The following is an 18,058-nucleotide window of genomic DNA, read 5'->3' as shown; positions in this document are numbered from 1 at the left end:
AGGAATAAGATAAATAAGATAGCAGCAAGTAGTCTGAACATCGTAGCACTCTGAAGGAAGATAGTTATAAAATAAGGGGAGGAGTCATCATCATCTATCTTTTCATTCCTAGGGAGCGTAGTAGTTGGAAGCTATCTCTCGTCATTCGTCATCACAATTAGGGGAGTTTTGATTTGCTCTAAAGGAGTGATGCTCTTCGTTTGTGTTGTCTAGGAGACAGAGGTTAGGCTCTATGGGTGTGCGTGCTATGCCTTCGTGTAGGAAGTGGAGATCACAATTCTATCCCCGACCAGTTCTAGTCATGAGGAAATCCAACTCGGTTCAATTAGCAACTGAAGTAAGATAAGATAATCCCCGGGTCAATGGCAGAGGGAAGACGAACTCGTGGAGCATAGGATTCCAAGCTAGCTAGGAGGCATGAACAGTCAAGTAAAGGAGCTCAGTCTCATTATTCTGGTCAGACTCGTCTGGGAAGCTACGCGAACTCAGAGGGTGGAGAAGCTCATACCATTACATTACCATTGATATTGATTGCCCAGCGACTACAAGACTATGACCAGGTGAGGAGATTCAGGACTCCCAATCAGAGAGAGGACTCGGATGAGTTCCCAATTATAACTACTCACGACAGCGGAGAGGCAAGATCAGGCTCAGAGGACAGATTCCCCCACCTACCTACCGTCCCCGCGAATCAAGAGGCGAAGAAGGAATTACATGGAATGTCGCTGTCGGTTTAGGCGACCATTAGTCATTAGTCTGGCTCGGACCAAGAGGATGAGCGACCAAGGAGCTTGTGAGTGAACCCTACCTGGCACATTTCTAGGTGCGTTGCGAGCAGGGAATTGAGTAGGTGCGTTGCGAGCAGGGAATATCGTTTCACTCTTATAGGACGGGCAATGATAGTTAGAAACGTCCGGATCCGGGGCCAAGTAGAGCGCAGCGGAGACAAGAGTCAGCGAATAAGTACGGGACGATCCTATTGAAGCAATCAAATCAGCAAACAAGCGATCGAAGCAATCCGCGATTGAAGCAACTGATAGATAGAGATAGATGCGAGTGAGCGCAACTCCTTTAATTCTAATTCAAGTCATCGGCAGCGGCACTAAATCTTTGCAATCCATAAAGAGGCGGAAGCTCTCGTCTTGTCTTAGAATCAAAGTCAAAGTTAGTTCATTGGCACGGGTTCGATTCCTGCCATCTCCAGTTCCAGTAGTAGTATTTTCAGATTCGGAGCTAGCTAGTTCGACCGGTCTTATCTTAGTAGAGTGGATTCACCTCGCTTCACATTACATTGAAGGCTGGTAGTTCGGTGCTCTATTTCTTTATAAAGGGGAAGGCACGCAAGAGTGAATAGAATAGTTAGTGGTGCTCTGCATGGAAAGGAGCTTCGTAGCTTATCTTTCCTAGGTTAGGTTTAAAGATCAGAATCAAATCAGTGGGCGAAGGACTCCTATCTCGCCGGTCCAAACCCGCGGAATAAACAAGTTCATACTTATCTAGGCACCTGCTTACGAAAGGTTGGATCTTCTCCTATGTGCTAGACTTTTATGTTTCCCCTTATTTCTTGACCATCTTTAAGGGCAGGGAAGCGGATCTATATGTCTCTAATTTTATTTAAGTAAGTAAGATCCCTAGTAGCCCACGGAGCGGTGGGAAGGGGCTGCAAGCCGCGAATCTAGTCCTTTCCAACTCCGGGTGAACTTTACCTGTCCTATCAGTTCTGTCTGCTCCTCAATTTACTTTTATATTCAAAGGCCCTAGTTCACTAGCACTCATTCCTCTCAGTGTTCTGTCAGCGAGAAGGAAAGGCTCGCCATACATATAAGTTCTCTCCTCAGTAGGCCTAGCGAGCAAACTCATCCGATCGACTAAGACCAATGAAGCAAGAACAGAGGGGTGGCGAATCATATTGAATAATATAATAGAAAGGCGACCATAAGGGATAAGGGAGGCGAAGGCTTGTCTTGTCTCAGTCTGGCGCATGAAGGGTAGAGTCTCACCGGGAAAGCTTTGTAGATGAATGAATAGGTGCTCGTGAGAAAGGCGTGGAGGTTAGAGTCCGGAGCTATGCCTGCCTATTCAAGTAGTTTGTTTTGGAAGTCTCACCCTCTTTTTCTGCCACTTGAACGCATACCCTTTTCAGAAGTGCTCGAAACTGCCCGCCCCTATTCTCTTATTCTCTGAGGAAGTATTTGACCAGCATATCTCAATACGTTGAGTTTTGAATCTGCCTCTTTAAATTAAAAGAGGGACGAACTATAAGCCAGTCACGTGTGCACGGTCAATTAATGACAGTCTCTCTCATGAAGCGCATGAGTAGTAACGAAATTGGCTGTTTTGAACATGCGTCAGATCATACAGACAGACCAACTAACAAGTGTGTGAGATTGGCTACTTTACTTCATACATGCGTGAGTCATACATGCTAACGATTGGCAGATTGGAACAGTTGAATCAATGTAGCTCGGAAGATCGAGATCTGAGTCAGTAAGCTAGAGCTCCTAGTCCGGGGCAGTGATAGAGAAGAGGGCTTCCCATCGCACCCGTCAGCAAGAAGAAATAGTTCAAGCAAGAATCAAATAGTGAAAGTCGGTCGATTCAAGAAGGTTCGTCTGGCTCTGACCGAGGAGGGTGTCGATTCATAATTGAATAGTTCGCTTCGCCAATCTCCAAAAGTGGTTGCCTACTTATCCTCTCCCCACGTAGCGGTACGGAGAATCTTCGGCTGACGGCAGAGATTCAGAGAGTCCATTCTATTAATAGTAAGTTCTCAATTCTCAGTTGATTCGCTGACGCGCAATCGAAGCCTTCAATTGGGACGTTTCACTTGTCTGTTGTATTTCTGAGCAGCTGTTGTCAGTAAAAGTCAAAAAGAGTTGAAGCGAAGGGACGCGTCATAGCATTCGCTCGTGCCAATCAATGGTTCGACCAGGCCACTTGTTTGCTCGTGACTGAAGTTGCGCGCTCGTCCCTCTTTCTTTCTTTTTAAATATCACTAATCATGGGTTCGAAGAAGGTGTGGTGTGCCCAGGTCTAATCACTCGTCCCAGCTCACCGGAGCGCAGAAGAGGAGAGGTGCGAGTGAGCAGAAGATCTTTCGTAGTTTTGTAGAACTGCCATTCAAAGTAGGGCAGAGAAAGGAGTCTAAATTAGAATAGTTCTGGTCAGCTCACTCGAGTGAGAAGGTCCCTAAGAGGTTTGAGTCCGGAGCTATGCGACCCGGGAGAGAAGACTCGAAGACCCAGTGCAGACAGAATTCTATTTATAGTTCAAGGAGCTCTCGACCAGGCCTCTAGCCAGCCCCAGCCAGTCCTCCAATCACATAGCCCCATATCTTGATTCAATTCAGGGGTGCTAAGATCCTTCGTTGGTACACGGGGGTGGGTGCGCTAAGCTAAGATCCTTCGTTGGTACACGGAGCTACTTCCCTCTTCGGTGCCCCAAGGAGCCAAAGAAAGAGGATGGAAGATGCCTGAGCCAGCAGAGAAGGACAGAGAAATCGGATTCCGGATGCCAGATAAGCTCATCGCATTCCATTTTCACTATATATATAAAGATAGACCAAGAACTTTGTACAACCAAGGAAACTGATCGGTGAGAAGCTCGTTGAGGGGAGACAGGCATAGTAGGATGGGCTAGAAGGCAGGATCGAGGCGCAGTTGAGGCAGAAGCAGAGTCCTTATCAGACAGGCTTCACGGCAGAATCCCTCACTGGAACGAGCCTCAAACTAGCACCGCACTGTGGGACTAGCAGGCACAGACTCAATGGCAGTGGAGCGGCCAGGCTCCGCTGAACTAAGTCAAGGTGCGGAGCGGCAAAGTCAAACAGCGGAGTCAAGCAGCAGAGCAAGCGACAGGCAGAGTTAAGCGACGCGAGGAGTTAAACTATTCTCTGCGATCCGCAACGCAACAGTTGAGCGCGAAGCGCGAGCAGAGTCAAGCGCAGCGGCAGAGTAAACGAAGTGCAATCTCTGCAGGAGCGCGATCTCTGCAAGCCTTAAGGCGCAGCGCGATCTCCGCAACTAACGATCTCTGCAATCCCTGCGCGTAAGCGCGAAATCTTTGCCATCATTAAATAAACACTGACTGCGAAGCGAAATCTTTGCAAATAAGTGAAAAGCGAGAGCGAGTGAGATCGGTGCCGACAAGAATGGAGCTTGTGATTAAGAGCGTCGGAGCCAACATTCTACTGTTTTGAACGAGCCGGAAAAGCCCAATAGGCAGATCTTGTTCTTGCCGACTCATACAAGAGCGAGTGAAACGAGTGAGGAAGGGCGCTTTAATGGAACTCTAGTGAACCCACCCCACCTATGAGATGTAGCTTGATCGGTGGCCTGAGTGAAGACCAGACCTTTTACAACAATATATTGTTCAAGCCGACCAGCGAGTAGCGAGTGGAACGGCTCCGCCTACCATTATCTTTATTAATAAATAGGATTCGCTCGCTTCTTTCTTCAACTCTCGCATCAAACTCTTCGAAGTTCTGTTCTAAAGTAAGAGCTGTTGTCAACTCTTCAAGGGGAAGGCATGGCTGAGAACTCTTCAAGGGGAGGGCATCTATGAGAAAGAGAAATTAATGTTGTGCTCATAAATTATAGCAACTTATATTTATTTTAGGTGGTGAAGGAGATAAATAGCCCCGAGAAGATAAATAGCCCCTTTGGCGTAGACTAACTGTATATAATATAAGATAAGTACCTCTGCTACGCAGAGGCATATAAATAGCCTTTGGGGCTATTTACGACTAAGCCTTAAGTAGACTAATCCACCCTACCTGCATTCATAATATAAGTTCTAATCCGCCTGTATATAATATAACTCTGCTACCCCTGTTAGTCGTAAATAGCCCCAAAGGAGAGAAATAGCCCCAAAGGCCCTACTTACTATAATTAAGTTCTAATCCGCCTGTATATAATATAAGTTCCTCTGCTATGCAGAGCAGATAAATAGCCTTTGGGGCTATTTATCTCCTTTGGGGCTATTTACGACTAATCCGAAACTATTCAACCCTGTATATATATTGGGAAAGATCTGCCCTTAATAGTCGGCCCTCAGCGGATTATTACCAGTATAATTGCGTGCCCGCAAAAGTAGTAGTTTCTAAAATATAGTAAATTGTATAAATTGCGTAGCAATTGTAGACTAGACTATATTAAGTTCGGGCCATTCACTCTACAGCAACAGGTCGTCAATGGTGAAATATATAGTAAGGTGACTCTTTCCTAACTATAAAACGTACTTACAACTTATATTATAGTATGGCTTAGTCGTAAATAGCCCCTTTGGCTATTTATCTGCTCTGCGTAGCAGAGGAACTTATATTATATACAGGCGGATTAGTCTACTTAGTCGTAAATAGCCCCTTTGGCTATTTATATGCCTCAAGGAGATAAATAGCCCCAAAGGCGTAGAATAAACCATCTTACTAAAAAGGAAATACCTCTGCTATGCAGAGAAGATAAATAGCCTTTGGGTCTATTTTCGACTCTAAGGAGGCGTAGCCGAGGTACTTATCTTATATTATATACAGTTAGTCTACGCCAAAGGGGCTATTTATCTTCTTGGGGCTATTTATCTCCTTTATATTTATTTTAGGTCATTTCTTTCGCAAATCTATTCTTCTTTATAGGGCTTAGGTCTAAATAGTCAGTCTTTCATACAAGCAGTGCAGATAGCTGCTAACTTCTTTACTTCCTAGATGTCATGGTGATTATTCCCTCCAGCCTATTCATTTTATTGTATCCATCTTCTATTATATCCGAGGGCCACCAATAGTACCTATCGGGTGTGGGATGCTCCTTTCACTTCTGTATTCATCTTCTTTCCATCAGACTTTAGTTGGAAAAACCAACGCCAAGTCTCTAGTTGTCTCCTTTCTCTTTTCGGGAGTCTCACTTCTATCAATGTAATGAAAGAACCACCCCTTCCTATTTCTTTGTCCTGTCAGATAGAAAGAAAGTGAGACCAAAGCCCCTTCTTTACCAGGGGGTGGGGGTTCAAGGGGGGTTTACATACAACCGGGGCAAAGTGGTTTATGATTGAATCTCAAAGGCATTCTTCTCATTTGGTAGATCCAAGTCCATGGCCTATTTCGGGTTCACTCGGAGCTTTGGCAAGCACCTACGGAGGTGTGATGTACATGCACCTATTTCAAGGGGGTGCAACACTTCTCAGTTTGGGCCTCATCTTTATCCTATATACCATGTTCGTATGGTGGCGCGATGTTCTACGTGAATCCACGTTGGAAGGACATCATACAAAAGCAGTACAATTAGGACCTCGATATGGTTCTATTCTGTTCATAGTCTCGGAGGTTATGTTCCTTTTTGCTTTTTTTTGGGCTTCTTCTCATTCTTCTTTGGCACCTACGGTAGAGATCGGAGGTATTTGGCCCCCAAAAGGGATTGGGGTTTTAGATCCTTGGGAAATCCCTTTTCTTAATACCCCTATTCTCCCTTCATCCGGAGCAGCCGTAACTTGGGCTCATCATGCTATACTCGCGGGGAAGGAAAAACGAGCAGTTTACGCTTTAGTAGCTACCGTTTCACTGGCTCTAGTATCCACTGGCTTTCAAGGAATGGAATATTACCAAGCACCCTCCACTATTTCGGATAGTGTTTATGGTTCTACCTTTTTCTTAGCAACAGGCTTTCATGGTTTTCATGTGATTATAGGTACTCTTTTCTTGATCATATGTGGTATTCGCCAATATCTTGGTCATCTTACCAAGGAGCATCACGTTGGCTTTGAAGCAGCTGCATGGTACTGGCATTTTGTAGACGTGGTTCGGTTATTCCCATTTTTCTCTATCTATTGGTGGGGAGGTATATGAAAGAACGAATAAGTGGATTGAGGAATGAAAGCTCGAAGACAAAGAGAACTGGGCTGAATCTTGATAGGTATAGATTGCTGAGATGGTTCTGGAACTCACGGAAAGAGGCTTAGCTTGGGGTGCGCCCTTAACCCGATTCCGGGTGAGTTCTGGAAACGTTGGTACAAGCTCTATGGTTTGTTTTTGATCTATCGCTATCTCCTTCCCTCCAGGCAATTCAAATCAACAAGCCAGTCTATTCTTTTTTGAGCGCCATTTCCAGCTTGCTATGAATCAATAGCGTATAATATTGAGGATCTTTGAGCATATTGTAGCAATAGCATATTGTAGCATATTACCTCCAGTAAAAGCATATTACCAGCTAGATAGCTTCAGTACTACTTTCTTGCCAGGCATTGGGATAAGTATCAAGGGGAGTAGTCTAGCTTAGTAGGAGCCTTGAAAGCAGTTACTTTTTGGTAAGATCAATAGGGCAAGGAAAATAGATCAGTAGGGATCAAGCCAGTGACTTTTAAATCTATGTTCAGTTCCGGATATTCCTATTTAGGAGTTGCTAAGCCAGCAAGTGAGAAAGCCTGTGATCAAAGCTGTTCAAGAGAGCCAGTTTCCAGTAGAAGAATGTGAGACAACCCAACCAAGCAAACACCAATCTACACCGGAACAATTTAAAGAAAGTCAGAGTAGAGTAGGCTCGTTAAGTCTAAAGTAAAGTAAGGATGGGATTCCTACTAAGAAAGTAGAAGTCAGCGGGGCCCATAGTATATAGTCCACTATTTTATACTCTTTGGCTCAGGAAAATAAAAGGAACACGAGTATTCGGCATACAAGACAAGCAAGCTGTTAAATCGAGTGAGGGAAGGCGGGGCTGGGAAACCTTATTCGAAACGAGAGGACAGGTAAACAAAGCAAGGCCTGGGTCGAGAGCCCACCCGCTGTGAGCATTCCGCTTCCTTCCATAAAAAAAGGGAAGGGCGATCCAGTTGATCATTCGTTACTCTTTCCGCTGTGATCTTACCTGTCCGGACACCCGTAGCGCTTCTTCCCATTGGTACAGCTTTGCAGTGGTTCCGTGACCCACCTCCCTCATTCGTATCATTAGCCAAAGCATTTGTTGATCACTCCTCTCTCAGCATCGAAAGGCCTACTCGTAGAGGTTTCCACAGAATAGGAAGAAACCATACCGAGCGAAGCGCAGCAACAGTCGTGAATGCCCTAAAATAAAGTAAATTGTATAAATGGAAGGAGTCGTCGGATAGTCTACAATTGCGTAGCAATTTCACTCCTCTGCCTTTGGGGCAGAGGAGTATAAATTGCGTAGCAGAGGAGTGAAATTGCCCCTAATATAGTAAATTGAGGAGGAACTTATATTATAGTAAGGCGGCCCTTACTATATATTTGGCGATCGGATAGTCGTAAATTGCTACGCAATTTACGACTATCCGACCTACTATCCGACCGCCAAATATATAGTAAGGGCCGACCGCCCCAATATATGGCCCTAAAATGAATATAAATTCCGACGCAATTTAACTATATTAGGGCCGCCATACTATAATAAATTCCCAAAGGAGATAAATAGCCCCGAGAAGATAAATAGCCCCTTTGGCGTAGACTAACTGTATATAATATAAGATAAGTACCTCTGCTACGCCTCTTTGAGTCGAAAATAGACCCAAAGGCTATTTCTCTTCTCTGCATAGCAGAGGTATTTCTATTTTAGTAAGATGGTTTATTCTACGCCTTTGGGGCTATTTATCTCCTTAGCCAAAGGGGCTATTTACGACTAAGCCGTAAGTAGACTAATCCACCCTACCTGCATTCATAATATAAGTTCTAATCCGCCTGTATATAATATAAGTTCCTCTGCTACCCCTGTATATATATTGGGCAGATAAATAGCCAAAGGGGCTATTTACGAAAGGAGATAAATAGCCCCAAAGGCGTAGACTAATCCGTCTTACTATAATATAAGTACCTCTGCTATGCAGAGTAGAGAAATAGCCTTTGGGGCTATTTACGACTAATCCGAATTTCCCTAAAAGAAATTAAATTCCGCCATACTATAATAAATTCCCGATATATTAGGGCCGCCATACATATAAGTTCTATCCGACCGACTATCAGACGGGGCCGAGGAGTGAAATTGCTACCCTGTATATATATTGGGGAGTGAAATTGCTACGCAGAGTCGATTGGATTAGTCTACAATAGCCTTTGGGGCTATTTATCTCCCCAATATATATACAGGGCCCTAATATATACAATTGAGGAGTGAAATTGCGTAGCATAGGAGTGAAATTGCCCCTAATATAGTAAATTGAGGAGATTTGGATTAGTCTACAATAGCCTTTGGGGCTATTTATCTCCTCTGCGTAATTTACTATATTTTGGGGAACTTATATTATATACAGGCGGATTAGTCGTAAATAGCCTTTGGGGCTATTTATCTCCTCTGCTACGCATAGGAGTGAAATTGCATAATTTACTAGATTTTTGGGGAGTGAAATTGCTACGCAATTGTAGACTATCCGCCATACTATAATAAATTCCCAATATATGGTAGGGCCGACCGCCAAATATATGGTGGGGCCGCCATACTACAATAAATTCCCAATATATGGTAGGGCCGCCATACTATAATAAATTCCCGATATATTAGGGCCGCCATACTATAAATAAATTCCCAATATATGGTAGGGCCGCCATACTATAATAAATTCCCGATATATTAGGGCCGCCATACTATAAATAAATTCCCAGTATATGGCCCTAAAATAAATCTAAATTCCGCCATACTATAATAAATTCCCGATATATTAGGGCCGCCATACTATAATATAAATTCCCAATATATGGTAGGGCCGCCATACATATAAGTTCTATCCGACCGACTGTCCGACCGACTATCCGACGACTATCATAGTGATTCAAAACTACTACTGTAGAAAGATCTAACATATCTCAATATTCCCTAATATTCTCGGCCAAATATATAGTGGGGCCTAAGCAAATTAAGGTATTACGTAAATGGTGTACCATTTACTACTACTCTTCCCTTACGTCTGCAAAATCTCCCTTTAGGTCGATCCCGTCGTTACACTCGGCCCTTTAGGTCGATAATTTATTATAGTATGGCGTTATCACTCGGCCCTGCCCTTTCTTTTTCCCTTGCACCATGAACGAATTCTTAAAGCATGAACTCTTTTTCTTGGAATTCTCTCTTCTCACTCTTTTTACTCTTATGTCCCGTCTCTTTTCTCTTCAGACTGAGTTTATTGATGCCTATTCTTTTTCAATGGAAAAGCAGTGCTACTCCGCCCATGGGTAATACTTCTTTACAAGATCTGTCTCTATTTCCATCATCTCCTAGACTGGTACCTACTCGCGGGAAGTAGTTATATCTACTGAGCCATCCAATCCAAAGTGAACCTTCTATGACATCAGCAGCGAATCTTACTAGATCCTCTCAAATAGGCATGGGGGCGCGAATAATGAGATTCTTCATATAAAAGAAAGAAGGAATGCACGTCGTTATCACTCGTACCTTCCTTCGTCAAAGGGTTTTCTCTACCCTACTATAGTGTATCATTAAGAATTGGAGGTTGAAAAGTGTTTCTGACCAAAAAAAAGGTAGTACTAAAGAAGGATCATTGGGCATAGGCAGCTAGCCTCTACTAGGGCTCGTGGTTGGCTCCGCCCATAGTTTCTTGTCAAATCTTCCTTCTGTACTTCTCATTTTTATGCTTTGTCAGTATGACCACTTCCCTTGCCCTAGCCGCCCTTTTTGATGATACACTTTTTTGTCTCCTATCCTTTTATAGTTGTAAACATCAATCTTCCGACCAGTAGAGTGAATGGCCCGTCGGATAGTCGTCGGATAGAACTTATATGTATGGCGGCCCTAATATATCGGGAATTTATTATAGTATGGCGGAATTTAATTTCTTTTAGGGAAATTCGGATTAGTCGTAAATAGCCCCAAAGGCTATTTCTCTACTCTGCATAGCAGAGGTACTTATATTATAGTAAGACGGATTAGTCTACGCCTTTGGGGCTATTTATCTCCTTTCGTAAATAGCCCCTTTGGCTATTTATCTGCCCAATATATATACAGGGGTAGCAGAGGAACTTATATTATATACAGGCGGATTAGAACTTATATTATGAATGCAGGTAGGGTGGATTAGTCTACTTACGGCTTAGTCGTAAATAGCCCCTTTGGCTAAGGAGATAAATAGCCCCAAAGGCGTAGAATAAACCATCTTACTAAAATAGAAATACCTCTGCTATGCAGAGAAGAGAAATAGCCTTTGGGTCTATTTTCGACTCAAAGAGGCGTAGCAGAGGTACTTATCTTATATTATATACAGTTAGTCTACGCCAAAGGGGCTATTTATCTTCTCGGGGCTATTTATCTCCTTTGGGAATTTATTTATAGTATGGCGGCCCTAATATATCGGGAATTTATTATAGTATGGCGGCCCTACCATATATTGGGGCGGTCGGATAGTCGTAAATTGCTACGCAATTTACGACTATCCGATCGACTATCCGACCGACTATCCGATCGCCAAATATATAGTAAGGGCCGCCTTACTATAATATAAGTTACTCCTCAATTTACTCCTCTGCCCCTAATATAGTAAATTGAGGAGTGAAATTGCATAATTTACTAGATTTTTGGGGAGTGAAATTGCTACGCAATTGTAGACTATCCGCCATACTATAATATAAGTTCAAATATATAGTAAGGGCCGCCATACTATAATATAAGTTCAAATATATAGTAAGGGCCGCCATACTATAATATAAGTTCAAATATATAGTAAGGGCCGCCATACTATAATAAATTCCCAATATATGGCCCTAAAATGAATATAAATTCCGCCATACTATAATATAAGTTCAAATATATAGTAAGGGCCGCCATACTATAATAAATTCCCAATATATGGCCCTAAAATGAATATAAATTCCGCCATACTATAATATAAGTTCAAATATATAGTAAGGGCCGCCATACTATAATATAAGTTCAAATATATAGTAAGGGCCGCCTGTATATAATATAAGTTCCTCCTCAATTTACTATATTAGGGGCAATTTATACTCCTTCCATGTTAGACTATCCGATGAGCATCGCGACGTGGCCGAGTGATAACGACGGGGCTCCTTGCTTGCCGGATGAAAGGATAGATTGATTGTCACAGGTTCCCTCTCAGTACCCCTGCTTTCTCGTTCACAGCTGATTGATGAAATATAAAATAGCAAGAACTTCCTAGCGCTATAGAAAGTGGGCTATCTCGAGTCGAGTGAGGCAAGCTAAGATAAAAATAGATACTAAGAAGAGAAGAAGATCATTAAGATAACATAATATCTCATAAGATAATAGAATATCATAAGAGAAGAAGAGAAAGAAAGGCGTGTGTTTTCAAGTGTTGAAGAAGGGCTGAAAGTCATGAACTTATTGGCTGAATTTATCGTGCTATGGAGCCGCCTCATATGGTATGGTTGGTGAGTGTAATAGCTTCCCAACGCATGCATGATTGACTAGATATCGAGCTTACCCAGTAGGGGTCTCGGAAATTGACTCGACCTACAGCGGGAAGAACAGCCAGGGTCACAACCATTCTCTTCATAAGATCAGAAGGACAGGCCGGGCAGATGGAATGCATTATGTAATTCCAAGGGCAAAAACCCCTGCTACGAAGGCTCGGGATACGCGAACAACTAAGCCATTGACTAATTGAAGACCAATGCAAGACCTATCTGATTTCAGACACATGCGGCTCAAGAGCTGGGGTAGCCGGCTCGGGCTGAGATGGATAAAACAAGGCTGAATGCTGGATAAGAAATGAAGAGGCTTGTCGGGAAGGGTTATAGAGAATATAGTTCTGCTGGTGAAATGGTTGCTCAACCGACTGCTCCCCCCCGTTAACGCTATTTTAAAGATTGGACGGGAGGGAAGGGATGGACGGGACGGAAAGGGAAGAAAGGGGTTTAAGTCAAGTCTAAGCTAATATGGCACGAAAAGGAAATCCGATTTCGGTAAGACTTGATCTGAATCGTAGTTCAGATCCAAGTCGGTTCAGTGAGGGCGACCGCGAAAGTCACCGAATGGGTCCGGTCCGTCTTTTCCTGATCTTTGTCCCATATGAAAAAAGAAAGGCGTGGGAGGACGTTGCAGATGTCCGGGACGGACACGACTTCTTCTAACGCGTTAAGACCACAGGAACGGGACAAAAGCATGTCGTGAAAGAGGCACACGGGGCGGGCGTGTTTCGACCCTGTCTCCGGGGCACAGTTGAATGTAGATATCATGAACGCGAGGTGCAGGATACCAGGCCGAGAAACCCGGGCAAGCACTCCCGTGCCGATCGCTAGCGCATCCGGGGCCCCGGCTACTGCTCCGCTGGAGAGGCCGTCACTGATCTGAGAAGTGCGTCTTCGGTTCGTCTATCCGAACGCCTAGCCCCAGGAATCAATCAAGAAGTTCTAAGTTTCATTTCAGATCAGTGAATAAACCGAAAGAAGATACCTTTCTCGCTCGGCGACGCACTATGCTCCGCTTCAACAAATTCGAGTTTTCGGTGGAACCGGTGAACCACGCGAGCTGGTTAGATGCGTGGGGCAGAGGGCTCGTAGTACCTGATAGCGCTGCTATGCTGTGGAAGGGAAGGAGCCTAAAGCCCTTCTTTCTTTTTTATTCACAGACACAAAAGCACAGTACAAAGAGATTGGACTCTCGGATGAGACTAAGCAGCTACCGTTCCGACGCGCCCCTGACCCTATCTTGATTAAGACATTCAACCATCTCTCAAGTGGAGCCTAGTTGAAGCTGTCATTGAAATGAAAGAATAGAATAAAAAGACAGCGGGATATAGATGGACTCAGTAAAGAGAGTTGTAGATTCGTAGAAGAGGATCAGAGTACGCGCGCTACAAAACGTAGCCAGCCAGTTCAAGTTAGTGGAAAGAAGATAGTACTCAAGTACTGACCCCGGAGGGGCCCCCGGTTGCTTTGGCGCGCCCCACCCCAACGGAAAGAATTGCCTACGCTTGCTGCTTGCAGCATGGTTAGATCTAAAGAATCCTCCCCGGAGCGAGACTCTATCCAGATCTCAAAGAATGACGAGCTAGGCGGCCTAGGGCAAAGAAAGGGTAGGGCCGGCCGGTCGGGGTAAAGGCGATACGTTCTTCTTTCGAAGCGTTTTGCCAATAGAGCGAGGGCGCCGACGGTGGGGCCTTAACTTTAAAATGACAACCGCCTGTTCGCGGGGGCGTTGCACGAAACCAAAGCGCCCCCCCGCCCTTGTACCAGTTGCTTCGCTGGTGGGCCCACGTTAGGGGGGCATTGTCCCTCAGTTCTGACCAACCCCACGGCATCCGTAAGGGCCGAGTGAGAACGGTAGATCTTTCGTAGTTTTGAATAGTATAAATTGCTACATTTACTATATTTTTGGGGAGATTCGGATTAGTCGTAAATAGCCCCAAAGGCTATTTATCTCCTCTGCGTAGCAGAGGTACTTATATTATATACAGGCGGATTAGTCTACGCCTTTGGGGCTATTTATCTCCTCGCATAGCAGAGGAGTGAAATTGCATAGCAGAGGAACTTATATTATAGTAAGGCGGCCCTTACTATATATTTGGCGGTCGGATAGTCGGTCGGATAGTCGTAAATTGCGTAGCAATTTACGACTATCCGACCGCCCCAATATATGGTAGGGCCGACCGCAATTTAACTATATCCCTAAAATCAAGTCAACATATAGTTAAGTTCTGTATATAATATAAGTTCCCAATACCCAAAAATATAGTCAATTCCCTAAAAACTTATATTTATTTTAGGCTAAATTCCGCCATACTATAATATAAGTTAAAATATATAGTAAGGGCCGCCATACATATAAGTTCTAATCCGACGCCATTCACGACTGTTGCTGAGGGCCGACTATTAAGGGTAGAGTGAATGGCCGATAGCCATTCACGACTGTTGCTGAGGGTATCCCCATAGGCGTATTTCGACCGGGCAGATCTTTCTACGTTTTGAATATAAATTGCACAGCAATTGTAGACTAATCCGACGCCATTCACGACTATTGCTGAGGGACGAAGGGATCGACCGGCGTATTTGGAAGATTGTAGAACGATAGGCTCGACCATATATATAAGGGAGAGGGAGAGAGAGAGGTTGTCCAAATTGGTAGTAGTAAGGGCCGACTGAGTAAGTACGACCGATAGGAAAGAGTCAATGGTACACCATTGACGACCTGTTGCTGCAGATCTTTCGTATCTACGTTTTGAATACTATTGCCATTCACGACTTTGCTGATATAAGATCAGTAGTAGTGAAGAATAACTATAGCGTCGGATAGTCGGTCGGATAGAACTTATATGTATGGCGGATAGTCTACAATTGCTACGCAATTTCACTCCTCTGCTACGCAATTTATACTCCTTCCATGAACGACTTGCTGGGATCGCAATACCGTAATTTCAATATTAGGGAGAAAGGAGAAGGCCCCGTCTGATAGTCTACAATTGCCTTTGGGGCCGAGTCGATCGGATTAGTCGTAAATAGCCTTTGGGGCTATTTATCTCCTCTGCGTAATTTACTATATTTTGGGGAGATTCGGATTAGTCGTAAATAGCCCCAAAGGCTATTTCTCTCCTCTGCGTAGCAGAGGTACTTATATTATAGTAAGGCGGATTAGTCTACGCCTTTGGGGCTATTTATCTCCTCGCATAGCAGAGGTCGGTCGGACAGTCGATCGACTATCCGACCGCCAAATATATAGTAAGGGCCGATCGCCAAATATATAGTAAGGGCCGCCATACTATAATAAATTCCCAATATATGATAGGGCCGACCGCCAAATATATGGTGGGGCCGCCATACTACAATAAATTCCCAATATATGGTAGGGCCGCCATACTATAATATAAGTTCAAATATATAGTAAGGGCCGCCATACTATAATAAATTCCCAATATATGGTAGGGCCGACCGCAATTTAACTATATTAGGGCCGAATTTACTGTAAGTTGGGCTATAATAAATTCCCAATATATGGTAGGGCCGACCGCCAAATATATAGTAAGGGCCGACCGCCAAATATATAGTAAGGGCCGACGACAATTTACTATATTAGGGCCATTTACGACTACTACATTATATTAAGTTGAGCATCGCGACGTGGTAGATCTTTCTACGTTTCGTACCAAAGCCATGAACGACTGTTGCTGCGGTGTGTAATCGACATCTAGCTTCTAGCTTATGTTCGTTTTTTCATGCAAGCCTGACCTCAGCTGTCCATTTCTTATTCATTCAGGGCGCCCCTAGTGGACTTGGCGGTGAGACTGAGTCAAACCAGAACAACTCTGAACGTCAGGGAGGGAAGACCACCTGAGCGAACCGACCGAAGGAAAGAACTCTGAACCGAACGTTAGCGGGCTAAGCCTATCACGAGCAGCGTCGCAGCTTGATCGGCGGGGAGGAGCATCTCCAAGTATGGGGCAAAGGATCAAGCGCTTTTACTTTGTCCCCCGGGATCCACCACTGGTTGGGTTTGAGAGCCGTGTGATGGGTGACTATCCTGCACGGTTCGGAGAGCACTTGTATGTAGTCTGCGCTGGTGAATGGAAGCCCCCTAACAAAAAAGAAGCGGCTCTTCCCACGGCTCCGTCACCATTGACTCTATTTATTATTATGGTAAATCAGTGTATCAAGATGTCAATCTTAGATCTTATTTCGGTTCGATACGTCCACCTACGATACTCACCTTTGGCTTTCGTCTCGGTAGGTGTATTATTCTACATTTTCCAAAAAGCACATTCATTCATTTCTTTCTTCCCCGTCGACCACTACGACTGAAACGACGCGACAAATCAAGACCCGGAAAGGAGAAGGGCCGTAGGGCTCGCAATACCGTAATTTTAGGGAGAGGTACGAGCGATTATTCGATAGCGACGTGGGCATTTGGGAAAGTAGGGCCGATCGGGTGTCTTCATTCAAGCGAGGAGGAAGAACGAAACGAAGTGGGGGAAAGAGTCGAGTCGATCAGGCTCGACGACCGGGAGAAGCAAAACGAAATCAGGATTTGGCCGAAAAAGATGCAACGCTATGGATACCATGACCGATCACCATCGAGAAAGAAGAATTTATCTAAAGAACTTCGGGTCAGCGGGGCGCATCCGAAATACGCCGGGGATGACATAGCGTTCCTGATAGCCTCCAGAAAGACTCTGTTATTCAAGTTCTTTTTACCAAAGAAGTCCCGCTCTGACGGCCCGACGAGTCATCTACTAAAAAGGACCCTCCCCGCTGTGCGCCCCTCCTTGAATTATTCGGTCATGCAATACTTATTGAATACAAAGAACAAAATTAATTTCGACCCCGTCATAGTTCTCAATCATTTCGTGGCACCGGGTGTGGCTGAACCATCTACGATGGGGGGAAGGAAGGAAGGGACGAGCGATAGCGACGTGCGACGGGAAAAGAGAATACGCTCACGCTCTCGCATCGCTTTTTTTGTAGAAAGCTCGACCAGCGAGAAAAAGTGTGTGGCCCAAGCCAATGAAAAGAGGTTGATCCACTTCATTCTAAAGGCGAATGATCTTCGCTTCGCGGGAACAACATTCACTTTAATCTCGCTCTTTCCTTTCTTCGGTGCTACCTTTTTCTTTCCAAGGGATGGGGTTGGGATGTATAAGAACTTCTTTTTTGAGTATGCCCGGGAACAACTCCTAGGTCAATTAAGGATCAAATGTTGGAACCTCATGGGTAAGGATAAGGTAATGGAATTGTTAGATAAATTCATAGACCTAGGTGGGATAGGAGAATTGATAAAGGGAATAGAGATAATGATAGAGATCATACTGAGAAAGAGGAGAATTCCGTACGGGTACAACTCTTATTTGAACGAAGTGCAAAAAATGCGATCTTTTTTGTCTAATAGAACAAACACTAATACCTTAATTGAGTCGGTAAAGATCAAATCTCTTTATCAAAGTGCTTCTCTGATTGCTCAAGACATCTCTTTTCAACCGAGGAACAACTCATTTCGTTCCATTTATTGTAAAATAGTTAAGGATATTCCATTAATAATGCCAAAAGGGGTTGAGGGGATACGTATTTGTTGTTCAGGTCGATTAGGAGGTGCGGAAATAGCTAGAACTGAATGCGGAAAGTATGGAAAAACATCTCGTAATGTCTTTAACCAGA

The 18,058-nt window shown here is 44.2% G+C and overlaps 1 protein-coding gene across 1 annotated transcript; it reads left to right on the top strand.

Moving 5' to 3' along the window:
- The first annotated feature begins 5,757 nt into the window (after positions 1–5,757).
- On the top strand, positions 5,758–6,886 carry LOC141811499 (cytochrome c oxidase subunit 3). The gene has a single exon (XM_074699525.1). The coding sequence runs from the start codon at positions 6,035–6,037 to the stop codon at positions 6,830–6,832; it is 798 nt and encodes a 265-aa protein (XP_074555626.1). The 5' UTR covers positions 5,758–6,034; the 3' UTR covers positions 6,833–6,886.
- Positions 6,887–18,058: the final 11,172 nt, after the last annotated feature.

Source organism: Curcuma longa, chromosome 17, assembly GCF_044706935.1.
Source record: "Curcuma longa cultivar G26 ecotype Majalengka, Jawa Barat chromosome 17, ITB_CL_G26_1.1, whole genome shotgun sequence".
In the NCBI taxonomy this organism is placed as follows: Eukaryota; Viridiplantae; Streptophyta; class Magnoliopsida; order Zingiberales; family Zingiberaceae; genus Curcuma; species Curcuma longa.
This window is presented reverse-complemented; position numbering and strand designations above follow the sequence as displayed.